Source organism: Mesocricetus auratus, unplaced genomic scaffold (genome assembly GCF_017639785.1).
Source record: "Mesocricetus auratus isolate SY011 unplaced genomic scaffold, BCM_Maur_2.0 Super-Scaffold_100014, whole genome shotgun sequence".
In the NCBI taxonomy this organism is placed as follows: domain Eukaryota; kingdom Metazoa; phylum Chordata; class Mammalia; order Rodentia; family Cricetidae; genus Mesocricetus; species Mesocricetus auratus.
In genome coordinates, this window is record NW_024429197.1 from 7184148 (window position 1) to 7201069 (window position 16922).

The following is a 16922-nucleotide window of genomic DNA, read 5'->3' on the forward strand; positions in this document are numbered from 1 at the left end:
AGGAGAAGAAAGGGAAAAGGGAGGGAGAGACCGCCACCGCCAGTGGCCATGTCAGAGGAGCTGCAGTCAGCAACGGAGCTACTCTGGATACATCCTGGAGAGGCAAAGCCCCGGGAGGATTGCTTCCAGAATGTTCTTTGCTTCCTCCTGCTTGCTGCTGCCATGTCTTGCTGTGTTTGGCATAGTGTGACTACTATATGAAAAGGATCCTACTGTATCTAGTATAGTGTGTTTGTCTCATGGGAAAACCCCACTCCTCACAGGGCAACTTACCTGCAGATCATAACAAAGATGATTTTTATAGAGCAATAATGATGCTTAGTTAGATCTAGGATTTAATTGAACTTTCTTAGTTAGCCTAAAAGATAAGGTGGTTAAGATAGTAAAGATGAAATTGGGTGTTGGTGGCACATGCCTTTAATCCCAGTACTCGAGAGGCAGAGGCAGGTGGATCTCTGTGAGTTCGAAACCAGCCTGGTCTCCAGAGTGAGTTTCAGGAAAGCCTCCAAAGCCACACAGAGAAACCCTGTCTTGAAAAAACAAAAAAACAAAAACAAAAACAAAACAAAACAAAAAACCAGTAAAGATGATTAGGAAAATGGTTTAGGTTATTCTGCCAGTTGCTGCAGTAGGAGATACAAAAAAGGCAAAAATAGGCCAAAAGTCACCTTCCCCTTTGATGGATGTGAGATTTGCAGAAGATGAAAAATAAGAACAAGGAAGTTTCATTTTTATAGACCCATGAACTCTGCCTGTGGAAAAACAGTCCGATGATTAAAACAAAGTTGTGAAAGGAAATTAAATGACCCCATTGTGGGTAAAGATAAATAGATGCTTACCTGACCACTTGTTTAAAGTTTTTTTTTTAAAGATTTATTTATTTAGTATGCATGCAATGTTCTGCCTGCATGTATGCCTGCCATAAGGGGGCGCCAGATGTCACTATAGATGGCTGTTTAAAGTTTTTTGTAAGGACAGGAAACTGCTACACAGAAGCAGCAAGCAGCTGTCTGCCAGTACAAAGGGAACTGGCTGAAATATGCTTAGCTCGTTAAAACTTTTCTAGTTAGTAATAAAAGAATGCCTGCTTTGGGGTGAAGATGTTATGGTGTAACTTATGTTATGAGGTAATCTTTTCTTGCATAGAAATTTTTGTCTTAGGAGGTCTAAAAGAAAAACAAGAGATGTAGAAGAAAAATGTAGAAAGATAACAGCAGGGAAGACACAGAGGAGAGCAACTGGGAAGAAGAAAAACATCAGGATAGAAGAAGGGAACAGAGAAAGAACAGAGTAGAGCAAGCAACAATAAGAAAAATAAAATGCAGAATTAAGCTTTGGCCCTCAGAAAAAGTCCCCATGTGTCTGTCTGTCTGTCTGTCTGTCCAGTAGTTCTCCTAGTCCACATCTCCTCTCCAGTTTCTCTGACCTGTTAAAAGCTGGCCTTCAGCAGTAAGACTGGTAGTTTCCTGATGAAAGACTACACTTCCCAGCTTCCCTTGTGGAATATGGAAGTTATTTTTGCCCCTATAAAGGGCCACATCCCATCATTCTTCTTTCTTTGTCTTTTTTTTTTGTTTGTTTGTTTGTTTTTGTTTTTTGAGACAGGGTTTCTCTGTGGCTTTGGAGGCTGTCCTGGAACTTGCACTGTAGTCCAGGCTGGCCTCGAACCTGGAACTCAGAGATCCACCTGCCTCTGCCTCCAAGTGCTGGAATTAAAGGCTTGTGCCACCACCATCCAGCCACATCCAATCTTCTTCTTCCTTTTTTTAAAGATTTTATTTATTATGTGTACAGTATTTTATCTCCATGTATCCCTGCAGGCCAGAAGAGGGCGACAGATCTCACTACAGATAATCGGTTGTGAGCCACCATGTGGATGCTGGGAATTGAACTCAGGACCTCTGGAAGAGCAGCCAGTGCTCTTAACCTCTGAGCCATCTCTCCAGCCCCCACATCCAATCTTCTAATGTAGGCATTTTGGCCACTCATGCATCTGGGTAACAGAGACACCCCCTCGCCATGAATAAGCATGGTCCATCTAGGGTCAAGACCAAGCCTTTCTTTCTTTCTTTCTTTCTTTCTTTCTTTCTTTCTTTCTTTCTTTCTTTCTTTCTTTCTTTCTTCGTTCCTTCCTCCCTCCTTTCTTTCTTTCTTTCTTTCTTTCTTTCTTTCTTTCTGCCTTCCATCTCTCTCCAGCTGTCATAAATAATCTAACAGAGATAAGAAGGGAAAGAGAGAAAAGAAAATTAAAGAGGTAGAAAGCACAAGAGTCCAAATAGAAGATAAAATGGATCTCTAACACCTTCGTCTGCCTTTTGATTGCCTATCCCTGACACGTAGCCAACAGAGAATGGCACATTTACCAGGAAGACATTCTGCTTGGTTGACTTTGAGAAGAAAAGGCATTATGGAGGAGCCCAGAGGTCTTAAGGACAGGAGGCAGCTGGGGAAGGCATCTGGAGGTAGAAATCCTTCCCTCAGAGCTGTCCTCATGTTCCATGACATTTAGCATCTTTTCCAATTCAGTCCCAGCAGTGTCTCCCCATCTCCACCCCTCATACACACAGAATATTCCCAATGGTGCCTCTCATGGAGAACCAGTGATCTACAAACAGGATGATGTTGGAGCTGGTTTCCCAGGTCTTGCCCTCTGCAGACATTACTAACTGACTGCAGAGTTCTTTCCTTCAGAGGCAGGGTGACACAGTCTCAGACTCTCGGGCACACTTTAGGAGCCTCCACTCACTAGCTGGGGCTGCTACTTCCCACAGTGCTGAATCTGTGTCAACCTCCCAGGGCTGGTAAATCTTCGTTTAAATGACCACATTTTTCTCCTCCTATTCTTTCCAAGGGAAATCTTCCTGAAACAAGGCTTCCAAGAAGTGCATCGTCCAACACATTCTCCTATAAGCCAATGCCCTTAGTGTCCAGGCAGACCAGCTGGGGATTCAGTATGGCTCCTGGATACTCCCCATTTCTCTCCATCCACTACTAGGCAACTTGCCAGCCTGCCTGCCTCGCCCACAGGTATGTTTCTTTGGCTGCCCTGACCTTTGACCTCCCTTCTTTTGGACTCCAATTTGCACCTATTCCTTTACCCACAAACTCTTTGGCGCCCTTGTTCACATTTCTAGCCTAACATGTCAGCTACACGCTGACTCTAGTTTTTATTTCCAGCCCGAGCTTTCTTACTCCATTGATTCAACTGCTCTACCAAAATGCCTTAAGACAGCTCAAATCCAACATCTCTAGATTTAGGCCTCAAACTGGTGATCCACCCACCTCTGCCTCCCAAGTGAATTGTCATCGCACCCAGCTCAGAAGACCTGAACCCTTTCTGTTTCTATTGAGACACGCTCTCACATTAGGCCAGCCTGGTGTGAACTCTCTATATACTTAACAATGACCTTGAGTTTCTGATCCTCCTGCCTCCATCTCCTGAGTTCTCTGAATTGCAGGCATGTATCAACACGTGTGGCTTATACAGTGTTGGGAATGAACCCCAGGACTTTGTGCACGCTAGGCAAGCACTCTTATCCCAGCCGCATACCTGAATACTTAGCAGTACACCCCATGCAGTCTTCCACACTGACAGCACCAGCTACAGAGACTCAAACGGAAGTGTAGAGTCTTCCTCGACTCCCCTTTATTATCTCACACCCCCATGCAATCATTCATAAAATGCCACTCCCGAATAGACCTTCAATCTATTTCTTTTTTTTTCCAACTCCATCACTGTCAAAGGGATCTGAGCTACAGATTATTCCAAAAGCCTCCTGGCTGTTCTCTCTTTCTGCTTTGATCCCTACAATCCACTCTGAAGCAGCCGCCAGAGAAAGTCTGCTAACTCTGGTGATGCCATTCCCAGCCAGTGCCCCAGTTTCTAAGGGACCCGTGTGGGCTGGACTCATCCACGCATTGCCTCCCCCAGGCTGCTTCTGCAGACTCCTGTCACTGCCCCTTGACTCTATCAGGTTGCCGTCATACGCCTAGGCCCTTGGCTAGGTAAGACCCCAATGCCCGCATAACCACTCCATAACCTCTTACTACACAGCCTAGGCTGGCCTTGAGCCCTCCTGTCTCCAAAATACTGTGTTTGGTTTGTTTGTTTTTCAAGACAGGGTTTCTCTGCATAGCCCTGGCTGTCCTTACTGAGCTCAACTTGGCCTTGGGGATGATACTCGGTGATGGAGAGGCAGTGAGTTGTCAGCAGTCATACCCACAGGGCCTGGATTCGGAGGTGACGTGGTGTATGAGGTTCCCTCCTTTCTCCTGAGCAGAGCCACACACACACACACACACACACACACACACACACACACACACACACACACACACACTCACTCACCAGTCATACCCACAGGTCCTGGATTTGGAGGTGACGTGGTGTATGAGGTTCCCTCCTTTCTCCTGCTTCAGGCTTCCCTTTCTGAGCAGACACACACACACACACACACACACACACACACACACACACACACACACACACACACCCCATCCCGATGAACAAGGCCCCTCTGCCAGGGAGAAGTCAGCGGCTTTCCTTTACCTTTCCACAGACGGCCTTTTTGGAGAGGAGGTGGTGGACGACCTGGAATCTACAGAGTCTCTCCTGAAAGACACAAAACTGGGGATGATGTGGTCTTGTAGGCTAGCAGCGACTCTGCCCTCCTGGGAGAGGAACCTCTGGAGCAAGGCCTGATGGGCAGAAGATGAGGGAGCCTCCCTAGGCCACAGTGCCCAGGGAAAGGGAGGTCCAGAAGTGCCCACCCCCACCTGACAGCAATACAAGCGAGGAAACAGATGTCTGCAGACATGCTACATTCATGCTACCCTGTAATGATGAATTGCTCTCCTAAGAATTCTCAGCAGGCCTCTCTCCTGCTGCTGGGCAGGCTGGGTTCCTGGGGTTGTTATATGTATCTGAAGCTGGAGACCCTGAGACGGGCTTCAGCCTCCCCTGCAGGCTGTTTGGGGGGGAGCACACAGGCTTGTGCTGAGTACAAATGGAAAGCAAATACAGCAGGGAACAAGATAGGGTGTGTGCAATGCCCAAAGTCTTATAAGAAAACAATGTCCAGGAGAAAAAAAAAAGTCAGAAAGAAAATCCACCCAAATCCTATAACCACCATGCTGTTTGCGTGACAAGATTAGAGGTTAAGTGAGTTCCAGGACAGCCTCCAAAGCTACAGAGAAACCCTGTCTCGAAAAACCAAAAAAAAAAAAAAAAAAAAAAAAAGTCTTTACTTTCCAAAACTCACTGAGCAACTTGTGATCTCTAATGTAGTTTCCTTTCACTTTTTTTTTTTTTAAATAAAACTCCTGACGCCAGGCGGTGGTGGCACACGCCTTTAATCCCAGCACTTGGGAGGCAGAGGCAGGTGGATCTCTGTGGAGTTCCAGACCAGCCTGGTCTACAAGAGCTAGTTCCAGAACAGCCTCCAAAGCCACAGAGAAACCCTGTCTCGAAAAAAAAATAAATAAATAAATAAAAAATAAAACTCCTGTTTACAAACTGTAGTTTCACTCTCATCTCACCTAATTCTCCTAATTCCACAGCTCACATTTTTTAGTACACTGCATAACTCACTTCCTTATTATATTTATTATGTAACAGCCCTTCATGAAGGCTAGGGAAGAGCAGTGTGTGTGAGGACTGGGCTGGGCTGGACCTCAGAGGTAGAGCGCTTGCCTAGCATGTGAAGGCCCTGGCTTCCATCCCCGCACTGTGAAGAGAGGCAACAAGGGACAAGGAAGAGAGGAGAGGGGAGGAGGGAGGAGAGAGATGGGAGATGGAAAAGGGGAGGAGAGAGATGGGAGATGGAAAAGGGGAGGGGAGAGGAGATGCTAAGCCTGATGACCAAATCCACATGGCAGAAGGACAGACTTGACTCCTACAAGTTGTCCCCTGACTCCACATGTGAACACTCTCTCTCTCTCTCTCTCTCTCTCTCTCTCTCTCTCTCTCTCTCTCTCAAAGTTTGTGCATTGGAGCATTTGAAAGATTCTGAAGGGGTGTGTCTGCAGTGTGGCAATATCTACCATCAATCTACTAGCTACCAGATGGCCAAACATAAACCCCAGAAGGGAGGAGACTTCCCAGTTACAGGGACTGAAGATGTAGCTAGTTTTGAAAGGTTTTCTTTTGAAAGTGGGGGCTCACTATGTCCCTCAGGCTGGCCTCCAACTCCTGTCTCAAGTTATGCTCCGGCCTCAGCTTCCCCAACACCTTCCTTATATGTCTACAAATGGTAAATGTGGCATTTGTGTCTTACCATTTGCTTGGGGAACACCTGGCTGGGGGGGGCAAGAGGAATGGGCACAGAGTTGTGATCTCTCTGAAGAGGACCCCAAATAGCAGCTGCGGGATCTGGGGGGGCTTACTCTGCTTCCAGGTGACTTAGTACACATGCCAGGTAAATAGTGAATCGATCACTTCCCCTTCTCAAAGGACAGACAAGGTCCTGGCCCCACTGGCCCTGCAGACCTGGCAAAGGTGGGATGTGGCTGGGTTACCAGGCAACATCACGGACACTGAAAATGACTTGGTTCATAGAGAGTGTCTAGACAGGAAAGGCTACAAACAGACTGCAGGTAATTAGTGGAGAGCTTTCGAGCAGAGAATCTTGGCAGTGGTGGCTGCTCTTGTTAGACATCAAGGCTTTGCTGATGGGTCTGGGGACATGGGGATCCCTCTAAGCAAGGGTTCTCTCCCATTGTGGTCTTCTTTCTTTGTACCCGAGGGACTAGAGAACCCTGTGAGAACCCCATTTGCTATTTTGAGGCAGTGATCTTGCTAAGTGATCAAGCTGGCCGCAAACCCACGATTTCCGGCTCTGATCACCTGAGCGCTGTGTTTACAGTCATGTGCTGCTGTGCCTGGCTCCTGTGAGTATCTCAAGGGTGAGCGATGCCAGGACTGCAAGTCGGCAAGCTTCCCGTCCCTTCCCCTTTCTACGGGAAGCCAGCGCCATGAGAAAAGATCAGACTGAGCCAAAGACCCCACTGGAGGAGACACTAACATCTGCCTCTGAGGGCTGTACACCTTCCAGAAATTCTCTAAACAGCTGCTGATAGACGATCGTGGGCTCCCTCCTCACCACCCCGGGAAAGAAGTACCTGGCTTTGGGCTCTCCCCCTCCTTTCTTCCTAGATGGAGAAAGACCTGCTTCCGGTTTCCAGTCTGAACAGCCAAGCCCTTTTTCTTTCTTCTTTGCTTTGTCTCTTTCTTCTCTTTCTCCTTTGTCAGCTCTGGGAGAGTCTAAAATGAAAGAGTGGCATTGTTTCTCCACTCAGCTCCTTCTCAGACCAGCCTTGTGTGACCTTGGGTACTGGGGAATAAAGGGCCAGGACTGGGGGACAGCTGCATGCGTGCCCATTACACACACACACACACACACACACATGTGCACACACACATGTGGATGCATGTGCACACATACACATATACATGCACTCATGCACACACATATGCATGTACACACAGAGATGTATATATAACATGCACACCTCACGTGGGAACATGAACATAGAAGTACAAACATCTGTGCAGAGTCAGGCAATGTGCACATACATGCACACAAACAGAAACATATAGACACATACAAGAAAGGTTAGATGCTACATATAGATCTCACACTTGTGCACACAACAACATGAACTCCGTAATTCAGAGGCCACATGCCATTAATTCAATAACTCAATGACGCAAGCTGATCGCCAGGCATGCCCTCTCCCGTAGGCTGGGAGGAAGCCCCATCTCCCCTTGGTCTTGCCCCCTCTCACCCAGCAGCCGCTTCCAGTTTTTAATGAGGACTTTGGCCAAGGACACCACCTCCTTGTCTGAGCAGTGCTTGCGAACTCCGTTGACGGCGACTCCAATCCTGGTGGTCTGTGAGGAAAGGATTAAGGGAGCTGACCCATAGGACCGATCACTCTTCTGAAGGGAGTGGTAGCAGCTCAACCATTACTTCCCTCCAACCTAGACCTCTCCAGGATCCCTGCTCTGACCCTGAGTCATCTATCCTAGAACTAGACCCTGACCTGCTACCCTGCCGGAGACCCAAGCCTATGCTGATAGACAGCATTGGTGGAGAGCTTGGGTGGGGTGGGTGTTGACTTTAATTAGGACACACTAGATATTTTGAGAGAAAGACAGGATTTCTCTATGACTTTGGAGGCTGTCCTGGAAGTAGCTCTTATAGACCAGGCTGGCCTTGAACATTCAGAGATCCGACTACCTCTGCTTCCTGAGTGCTGGGATTAGAGTGTGTCACCACCATCTGGCTGAGAGAAACTCTTGACTTAGACCCATTTATGGAGACCATATCTTAGATCTGCGCTTGTCTTTCAGGGCCAGAACTTGCTGGTAAAGTTTGGGGGGCGGGTGGGAAATCTAAGGAGGATTTGAAAGCAGGGGACATCTCCCTCTCCCTGGGCCATGGGCTGCTTGGACTCCAATGCCTTTGGCTTCGGGTAGAGAGTCAAGGAAACCACCTTCTCCCTAAACCCAAGGACCCTGACCCATAAGCCTAGGAAAGAACCTACCCTCAAGAGATGCTCACCCTGTCCCAACTCCATGTCTGCATCTCGTCCCTAGAAGCCCCCACAAAAACCTCCACAGGGTCTTTCCCTCCCGCAGAGGCACTACCCTAAGAGCCCCCCACACCTGCAGCAGCCGGATGGACATCTGGCAACTGTTCAGCTTCTTCAGAAGGTCTAGGGCCCCTTCCTGCGGGAAGTCACAAGGAGAGGACTGAGGCACAGGCGATGTCACAGGCCTCTCTCTCTGATGGCTGTGGGCTGAGAACAGACAGATGTGTGGTCCAAGGACAGGCATGGGCACACGGGGAGGGGGTCTCTCATCCCAGAGCAGTCGGCTAGTCGGCTAGCTGCGCCTCCCAGCACCTAGACATCCCCTCTGCTTCCCTCTGCCCAGCACGTCCCTGTCTCAGAATGGAGTCACTGCCTGGCTTCCACACCTCCTTTCGTCTCTCGAGGACTGAGGGCTTTTATTTGTTTGATATTGCGGGGGGGGGGGTCCCCAGCTTAGAACTCCTGGTGTCTTCCCTCCTCCACCTCCCACAGCGGCTGGAGTTACACAGGCTCACGCTGTTGCACCTGGCATTCTGGGACTTTTAGATCATTATGGAGGTATAACCGACATGCCACAAGCCATGTATTGTTGTATACAACTGTATGAGTTTGTTTCTTTTTTTGGCTGTGAGCCTAGCCTTTAACGGCCGAGCCATCTCTCCAGCCAAGTTTTCTTTTACTTTCTTTTAATATCTAAGTGTGGTGTATGTATGTATATTCACATTGTTTGGGTGTATGTGCACATGTGTGTGGAGGCCAGAAGTTGACATCTGTCTTTCCCTGAAATTCTCCATCTTATGTATTGAACAAGGTGTCTCAATTGATCCCAGAGCTTGTCCATCTGGCTAGTCCTAGCTAATCAGCTTGCTCTGGGGATCCCTTGTCTCTCTCTGCCTCCAGCACATACTGAGAGTACAGGTGGTCAGCTGATAGGTGCTGGAAATTGAAGTCCAGTCTTCAAACGGGTGCAGCAAACACTTACCTGCTGAACCATCTCCCTAAGTCCTAAACTGATTAAGTGTTTTTTTCTTAAGTTAGAAATGTTTAATTATGTGTATTCCTATGCATAATTTAATATTTTAATTTATTTTAAATACATGCTTTGTCTGCATGTACGTATGTGTGCCACATGTGTGCCTGGTACCCGTGGAGGTCAGAAGAGGGCACTGGGCCCACCCATGGAGCTGGAGTGACAGACGGTTGTGAGCCATCGTGTGGGTGCTGAGAATTGAACTGGGGTCCTCTGTAAGAGCAACCAGTGCTCTTAACCACCGAGGCATCTCTCCAGCCCCACAGGTATGTTTTAAATTGTGTGTATGTTTCACTTGTGTGTCTCTGGGTGGATATGTGCATGCGAGTATAGGACGGATCCCTTAGAGCCAGAGTCACAGACGGTTGTGAGCTGCCCAGTGTGGGTGTCAGAAACTGAACTCTGGTCCTCTGAAGAGCAGTAGTATTCTTAACCACTGATCCAGCTTTTCTGCTCTAACCACTGAGCCATTTCTCCTGCTCTAACCATTGAGCATCTCTCCTGTTCTAACCACTAAGCCATCTCTCCAGCTCTAACCTCTGAGCATCCCTCCTGCTCTAACCATTGAGCATCTCTCCTGTTCTAGCCACTGAACCATCTCTCTAGCTCTAACCTCTGAGCCATCTCTCCAGCTCCCCTGAATTGGTACGCTTTTGTTTGTTTTTCAAGACAGGGTTCCTCTGTGTAGCCCTAGAACGTATTCTATAGACAAGGCTGGCCTTGAACTCAGAGATCCGCCTGCCTCTGCCTCTCCACTGCTGGAATTAAAGCCATCTCCTGGCTCCTGAGTTTGTGCTTTAAGAGTATTTTTTCCATGTATTTATCTTGTTGGGGACGGCAGGCCATGTATGTGCCTGCCAAGGTGCCTGTGCGGAGGAGAGGGAGCTTGCTGGAGCAGGCTCTCTCCTTCCACCATGAGGGTGCCAGAGATCACACTCAGGTCACCAGACTTGGCAATAAGTGCCTTTACATACTAGCCCATCTCTCTAGCCAGCCTCTGAGTTTTGACACATGCATAATCTCACGAAACCATCACCACCAAGAACATGGATGTCACACCAGAAATTTCCTTGGGTTCTTCGTAATGCATGCCTGCTATCATCACCAATGTCACACAACCAACATTCATTCTCCCTCCATCGTGCAGGTGACGTGTGTGTGTATGTGTGTGTGTGTGTGTGTGTATGCGCGTGTGCACGCATATGATATGCATGTGATAGGCATGTGCTTTTGGTGGAGACCTTGGGTGTTTTCTCAGGTACCATTCACCTTGTTATTTTGAGACAGTCTCTCTCAACAAAACCAGGGGCTCAACAGTTAGGCTGGCTGGACCATGAGCTCTAAAGATCTCCCGACCCTCAGTTCCCCATTGCAGTGGATATAAGCATATGCCACCATGTCCGGCTCTCTACATGAGCTCTGGGGCTTGAACCTGGGTCCTCATGGTTGTACACCAAACAATTTCCCAACTGACTTATCTCCCCAACCTTGACTTTGTTTTGTTTGTTGGTTGCTTGCTTGCTTTTTTTTTTTTTTTTTTTTTTTTGAGACAGGTTCTCTCTATGCAGCCAGGACAGCCTGGCTGTCCTGGAATTTGCAATGTAGATGACACTGGTCTTAAGCTCACAGAGATCCACCTGCTTCTGCTTCCTAAATGCTGAGATTAAAGTTATATGTCATTGTGCCCAGCTCCAGAATTTGAATATTTTAAAATTTTGTATGCAATGTTCTGCCTGCATGTATGCCTTCACACCAAAAGAGGTTTCCAGATCTCATTACAGATGGTTGTGAGCCACAATGTGGTTAGTGGGAATTAAACTCAGGACCTTTGGAAGAGCAGTCAGTGTTCTTAACCTCTGAGCCATCTCTCTATCGCCTAGATTTTTTTATTCTTTGATTTTATTTATTTGTTTGTTTGTTTTTCTAGACAGGGTTTCTCTGTATTGCTTTGGAGGTTGTCCTGGAACTCACTCTATAGACCAGGCTAGCCTTGACTCACAGAGATCTGCCGGCCTCTGCCTCCCAAGTGCTGGGATGAAGGGCATGTGCCACCACTTCCCAGCAAAAAAATAAATATTTTGAAAGATCAAATGAAGTAGAAAGCAGGAGAAGAGAAAGAAGGAAGCTTACAGTTGGAAATCTGTCTACCAGGTCCTCAACACCTTCAGTCTATTTCAGCCTTCTCTTTCCTAGCCCCTGCATCCTAGAAGGCTGCCCTGCTGTGGCCTCTCAGCTTTTTGGCTAAGTCTAGTGTCTAGAAGCCAGCCCTGGCTATCTTCAGATTCATTCTCTAAGGAACACAAACTATGTCCTGTATGTCCCTTGCCTGGTTCCAGGTCCCAGCCTCCCCTTGCCAGGACCTGGACCACATCCTATGAGCTGCCCTCTGTTAGTCCTTAGCCTCCCTTAGCACTGAGGTTCAGTGTATATAAGAGCTCATAGGAGCACAGCTCCATGCTTAATGTTAATAAAAGACTATGTGCTTGACCTGCACCAGCTTCTCACAAGGAGGAGGTGGGAAGGTAGTTCAGTCAGAATGCTTGCTTTCCATGCGCCAAGTTTAGACACCGTCCCCAGCACAATAAAGCAAACACCAGGGTGGGAGTCCCCAGCAGGAATCTCAGCTCTTGGGAGGTAGAGGCAGGAAGAGCAGAGATTCAAAGTCACTCTCAGTTACTCCCTGAGTTTGAGGCCAGTCTTCTATATATAAGATCCTGTCTCAAAAACAAACCACCCACCCACCTCGAAAGGCCCCAGAAAAGTGGGTCCTGTTTACTACTCCATTTTTACAGAATTAACCCATTTCACAGAAGAGGAAAGAGCTGGGCAGGGCAGGAAGGTGGCGGCGCACACCTTTAATCCCAACACTCAGGAGGCGGAGGCGGGTGGAGCTCTGTGAGTTCGAGGCCAGCCTGGTCTACAGAGCAAATTCCAGAACAGCCAGGACTATACAGGGAGACCCTGTCTTGCGTGGAATAAGCTGGGCTGGAATGAAAACTGTGCTCAGAGCTTCACATACTATATTAAGGCATAAATCTGCCAATATACACAATCATGGAATACCAACACAGGTAAGTGGACTCACAAAATTGTGCATACTGATAGCCGTTCCCAAGAAAACCCTGACTCACAGCATTGGCTGGTTTCTGTGTTGTAAATACCCCTCCAGTGATGAATCTCCGCCTACCAACATGTTGTTCCTGAACTGGGTTTTCTTTTACACTTATTTTGCGTACGTGTATATGTCAAAGCCTACATGTGGGGGTCAGAGGGTGACCACTAGAGTCACATGTTTTTGTTTTTGTTGTGGTTGTTTTTCTGGTCTTTTGAGACACGGTTTCACAACTGGCTGTCCTAGAACTCCCTCTGTAGATCAGGCTGGCCTCAAACTCAGCAATCCACCTGCCTCTGCCTCCTGAGTGCTGGGATTAAAGGCGTTCGTCATCATGCCCAGCTCACCATGTGTTCTGAACGCAGTTCGACAGGTTTAGTGGCTGGCACCTCTACCCAGTGAGCCATCTTGCCGGTGCAAGGTTTGCTGTTGTTTTTCCAACCCCTGCCCCTGATGGTCTATCGGGCAGAACTGTCAAGGGAGGACCTGTAAAAGCACTGCTTTTCATTATAAGCACACTAGTCCTTTTTAAATGTCTGTTTAACAGTTTGCAAAATTCCTGAAAATTCCATAGTTGGTGTCAAATCATTTGCAGCTCACCATTGAGGGCATGTTTCTGTATAACTGGGTCACGCTGGAGAATAACATGCACGAGCCTGTGTTGTAGGTGGGCTCCTAACGTTGTATGACAATCTCCTGGATGTGCCTCTCTTGTTGTGTGGCTAACGGTGTCTCTGGGGCAGGGTGCAGGAGTGATGTAGTGAGGATGCAGCCTGAAACCACCTGTGTCTCTTTGTCCCCAAGTGATGATGCCTGAAGGCATAAATGAGGCTGTTGGCTTTGCTTTTCCCAGTGAAGCCGTGTGGTCGACTTTGGGGGCATTCTGCTTTAACTCAGACTGTCAGAGTGCCGGGTCTGTCCTGGTAGTGTCAGGGGCTGCATCTCACACAAATACAAGTTGCTTTTGAGGCAGCATCCGTGTGGCTCTGCTGACGTGTCATTATATGTACATATAGCCATATAGATGTCCACATTTGTTTGTCTCTTGCAAACTATTTAGCTGGTGCATGCTCATAGTATTTGACAAAGCCCCAAGTCACTGAATAAATAAGTTCCAGCCCTGAGCTGCAACGTGGAAGATTTGTCTTATTGCAGGAAGTAGTCCCTCTTGGACTAACCCCCATTGGGCGGGCCCACTTTCACTCAGTGCAGGCCCGCCTTTCTCAGAGCTCTGTGCCTACCCAAACCCTGCCAGAGTCCAAAGACTCCAGGCATAGATGTGGCTATACACTACTTCTGGCCTGTAAGGATCCTGTGGCCAGACATGCAGCTTTCCTAAACAGCCCTGGCATTTCCATGAGACCCTCATCCCCAAGAGACACTATTTCCTTTTCCCATTTCACAGAAGAGGAAACTGAGGTCCAAAGAAGGAAAGAGAAGCGGCTGGCCCAGGACTGTAAATTGAGAGGGAAGCCATAGCAGGTCCCTTAATCTTTCCACGGAGCCTCCTGAGTTTCCTCCTGCCCCTAAATCTTCCCTTCTCACCCACAGACTTTCCTGGCCCAAGTCTGAGGTGAGCAAGGGGTTGGGCTTAGACAACGGGGCCACCTGAAACACCATTCAGTTCAAGTTTCTTAGTTCTGTCATCTCCAGCCAGGGAAGTGTCCTGTAACTTGAGGTTAGGTTTTGCTGGCAACTTTGGGAGAAGCCCAGAGCAACTCAGTGGAGGCTGGGATCTGAGACTGGGCTCTGCAACCTCGGTAGGTGAGAGTGAGAGGCATCTTTCTGCATCTCCTCCAAGAATGCAGAAGCAAGCCTTGCTCACCCCAGTCACCTGCCTCAGACTTAGCTTTGCACTTCTGTCTCACTGGTCAACCCTCTCTACTGCCCCCAAAGATGCTCTTCCCCTGGGCGTTCAGTCATCTTATAGGCGAGGAAACGGTAGCTCTTATTATACCAACACCATCATTTCATTGTTGCCCTGCAACTATTCCAGGATGCCTAACACTCCTTGGCTCCTCAGGTCTCAGTCACTCTTCCGGAAACCTCTCTTCAGACCACAGCATTTTTCAACTTTCCTGGAATGTACTGGCAATGCAAGTCCTGGTGTAACACATTGCCAGACAATACGAGAAGGACCCCTCGTCAAGTCAACGTGGAGGGCCTTACCCACCCGGTCCCTTGTCTTCTCCCTTTCAGTCCACGCCCTCCAGAATTGGCACAGGTGCCAGCCACCAGCCTGAGGCAAAGATCGCTAGAGAGATCAAACATTAACTTTCCGCCTGGCTCTCGATGTGTGCTGCTGGGACTAAGAGATCAGCGACCCTCAAGCAGGGCTGCGGACCCTCCTCCCCGCACAGTTCCCCTTCAAGCACCTCCCCCGCTGGGGCAGCCCAGGCCTCATCCTCTCCCCCTTGCCCCGCACCTGTTCACCCCCGCCCGCCAGGGACCCATCCCTCGGCCAAGGAAAAAGTTGCAAACAGACTCCTGGCACCCCGGCTAAGGCGCTTCGCTGGAGTCTCCCAGGCCCACTTCCCGGGGGTGCAAATGCGGCTCGGCTCCCCTTTCTCAACCCAAGTTTCTCTGATCTTTTTCGAATCACTCAGAATTTATCCCTCCAGCTCCCGGCCTTGAGCACACCCGGAGTCCTGGGACTCCCAAAGTCCTCGCTCCAGGTTCGTGTCTCTCCTCGCCCTTTCTCCGTTCAGCGCAGCCAGTCCACGAGTGCAACCGACCTGTCCACACTGATTTGCACCAGCCACGCTTCGTGGGGGCCTGCACGATCCTCTCTAGACCTGGCCACGCACGCACGCACACACACACACACACACACACACACACACACACACACACACGCCCACTCTAAGTGCCCAGCAAGTAGCGCGGGGACTCTCCTGCCCGGCAGCCTCCGGCCGCCCACTTCCCGAGCGCTCCCTTCGGGTACACCGCCGGCACGCCCACCAAGCCCGTGGCTGGCGGAGTCGCGCCTCCGTGGCCCGGGGGCTGCGTTGCAAACTTTGCGGCCTCACCGTCTTCTTCCGGGCCACCATCTTCTCCAGCTTTTTGGCGATCCTCAGTAGCTCCTCTTCCCGGCCCATGTTGGTCCACGACGCCCCGCGGGGTTAGGGGCGCAGAGCTCCAGCGGGCTCCAAAGCGCAGAGCGCTAGCGGCACCGGCCGCAAACACAACAGACACTCAAGCCCGGCGGGGGCGGGGCACGCCCCTCCCAGCGCTGGGGGAGGGGTGGCGGGCACTAAATATAGACTTCAAGGACTGCCCGGACAAAGATTGCCTGAGCCAGGCGGGTCGCACCTTTGGGGGAAGGACCAGACTGGGAGAAGGGGTTCTTCCCCTCCGACCCTCTTAGGGGTGCCTTGGGCTGCAGGGACATTTGGGCACGAAGTTCGCCTGGGATGTCAGTGCAGCTGCGGGAAGTTCTGAGCTGCCAGGTCTTAGCGTCGTCGAGCTCCGTGGCTGTGCCCAAGCCGAGAAAAGTTGGTGCATTCGTCGCCTCTTGGTGCAGACCCTGAAGTTAGCTCTCTCCTAACTTAGGCTCTCCTTCGTGTGCCCAAGGCCTGTGGTCTTTCACGGGAGGTATGCTCAGGGATCGTTTGCCCGACTCCGCAGCCTACTTTATTGTGTTTCTAACAAGCTCTCAAGTACTGGGGTGCAGCCATGCACCAAAGCAAGGGGTGGGCTTGGAAGAGTAATTTGGGGTGGAAGGAATAGCCGTCCCCCCAGTCAGCTGTGCACACTCTGCTCTGGAGTAGAAGGGTTTCACAAGAATCCTCTGCAGACCTAGTTCCCCTCCCAGCAGAAAACTACCTTCCTGGATGGAGGGCAGAAGAGGGCCCACGGTGTGTGTGGGGGGGGTTGGAGGTCGGGGAACTGTGAAATCCCTTAACTTTCTGAGATAACCCCAGAAAACCAGTTCTAGGCCAGAAGTAGACAGTTGTGGACATCTGTCTCCCAACTGTTGGTGTGTGACGACCGTCAAGGATTTTTTTTCCCCTTCAACAAACGTTTCCCGATTAACTAGCAAGAAAAGACCTCACTGCAGCAGACTGGGCAAAAGAGGAGGACTGTATTCATCACAGCTGGGGTGGGGCAAGAGAGGGAGGGGGAGAGGGGGAGGGGAGGGGGAGGGAGAGGGAGAGAAGGAGAGGGAGAGAAGGAGAGGGAGAG

The 16922-nt window shown here is 49.5% G+C and overlaps 1 protein-coding gene across 1 annotated transcript in view; it reads right to left on the bottom strand.

The window, feature by feature from the left end:
* The window catches only part of Tcea3 (transcription elongation factor A3), a 34240-nt gene extending 18294 nt beyond the window's left edge, over positions 1 to 15946 (bottom strand). The window contains exons 1-5 of the mRNA XM_005080996.4: positions 15767 to 15946; positions 8669 to 8731; positions 7786 to 7891; positions 7120 to 7261; positions 4550 to 4612 (exon numbers count right to left, since the gene is read on the bottom strand). Of these exons, the coding sequence (XP_005081053.1) occupies positions 4550 to 4612; positions 7120 to 7261; positions 7786 to 7891; positions 8669 to 8731; positions 15767 to 15835 (443 nt within the window). The 5' untranslated portion in view covers positions 15836 to 15946. The remainder of the gene's footprint in view (positions 1 to 4549; positions 4613 to 7119; positions 7262 to 7785; positions 7892 to 8668; positions 8732 to 15766) is intronic.
* Positions 15947 to 16922: the final 976 nt, after the last annotated feature.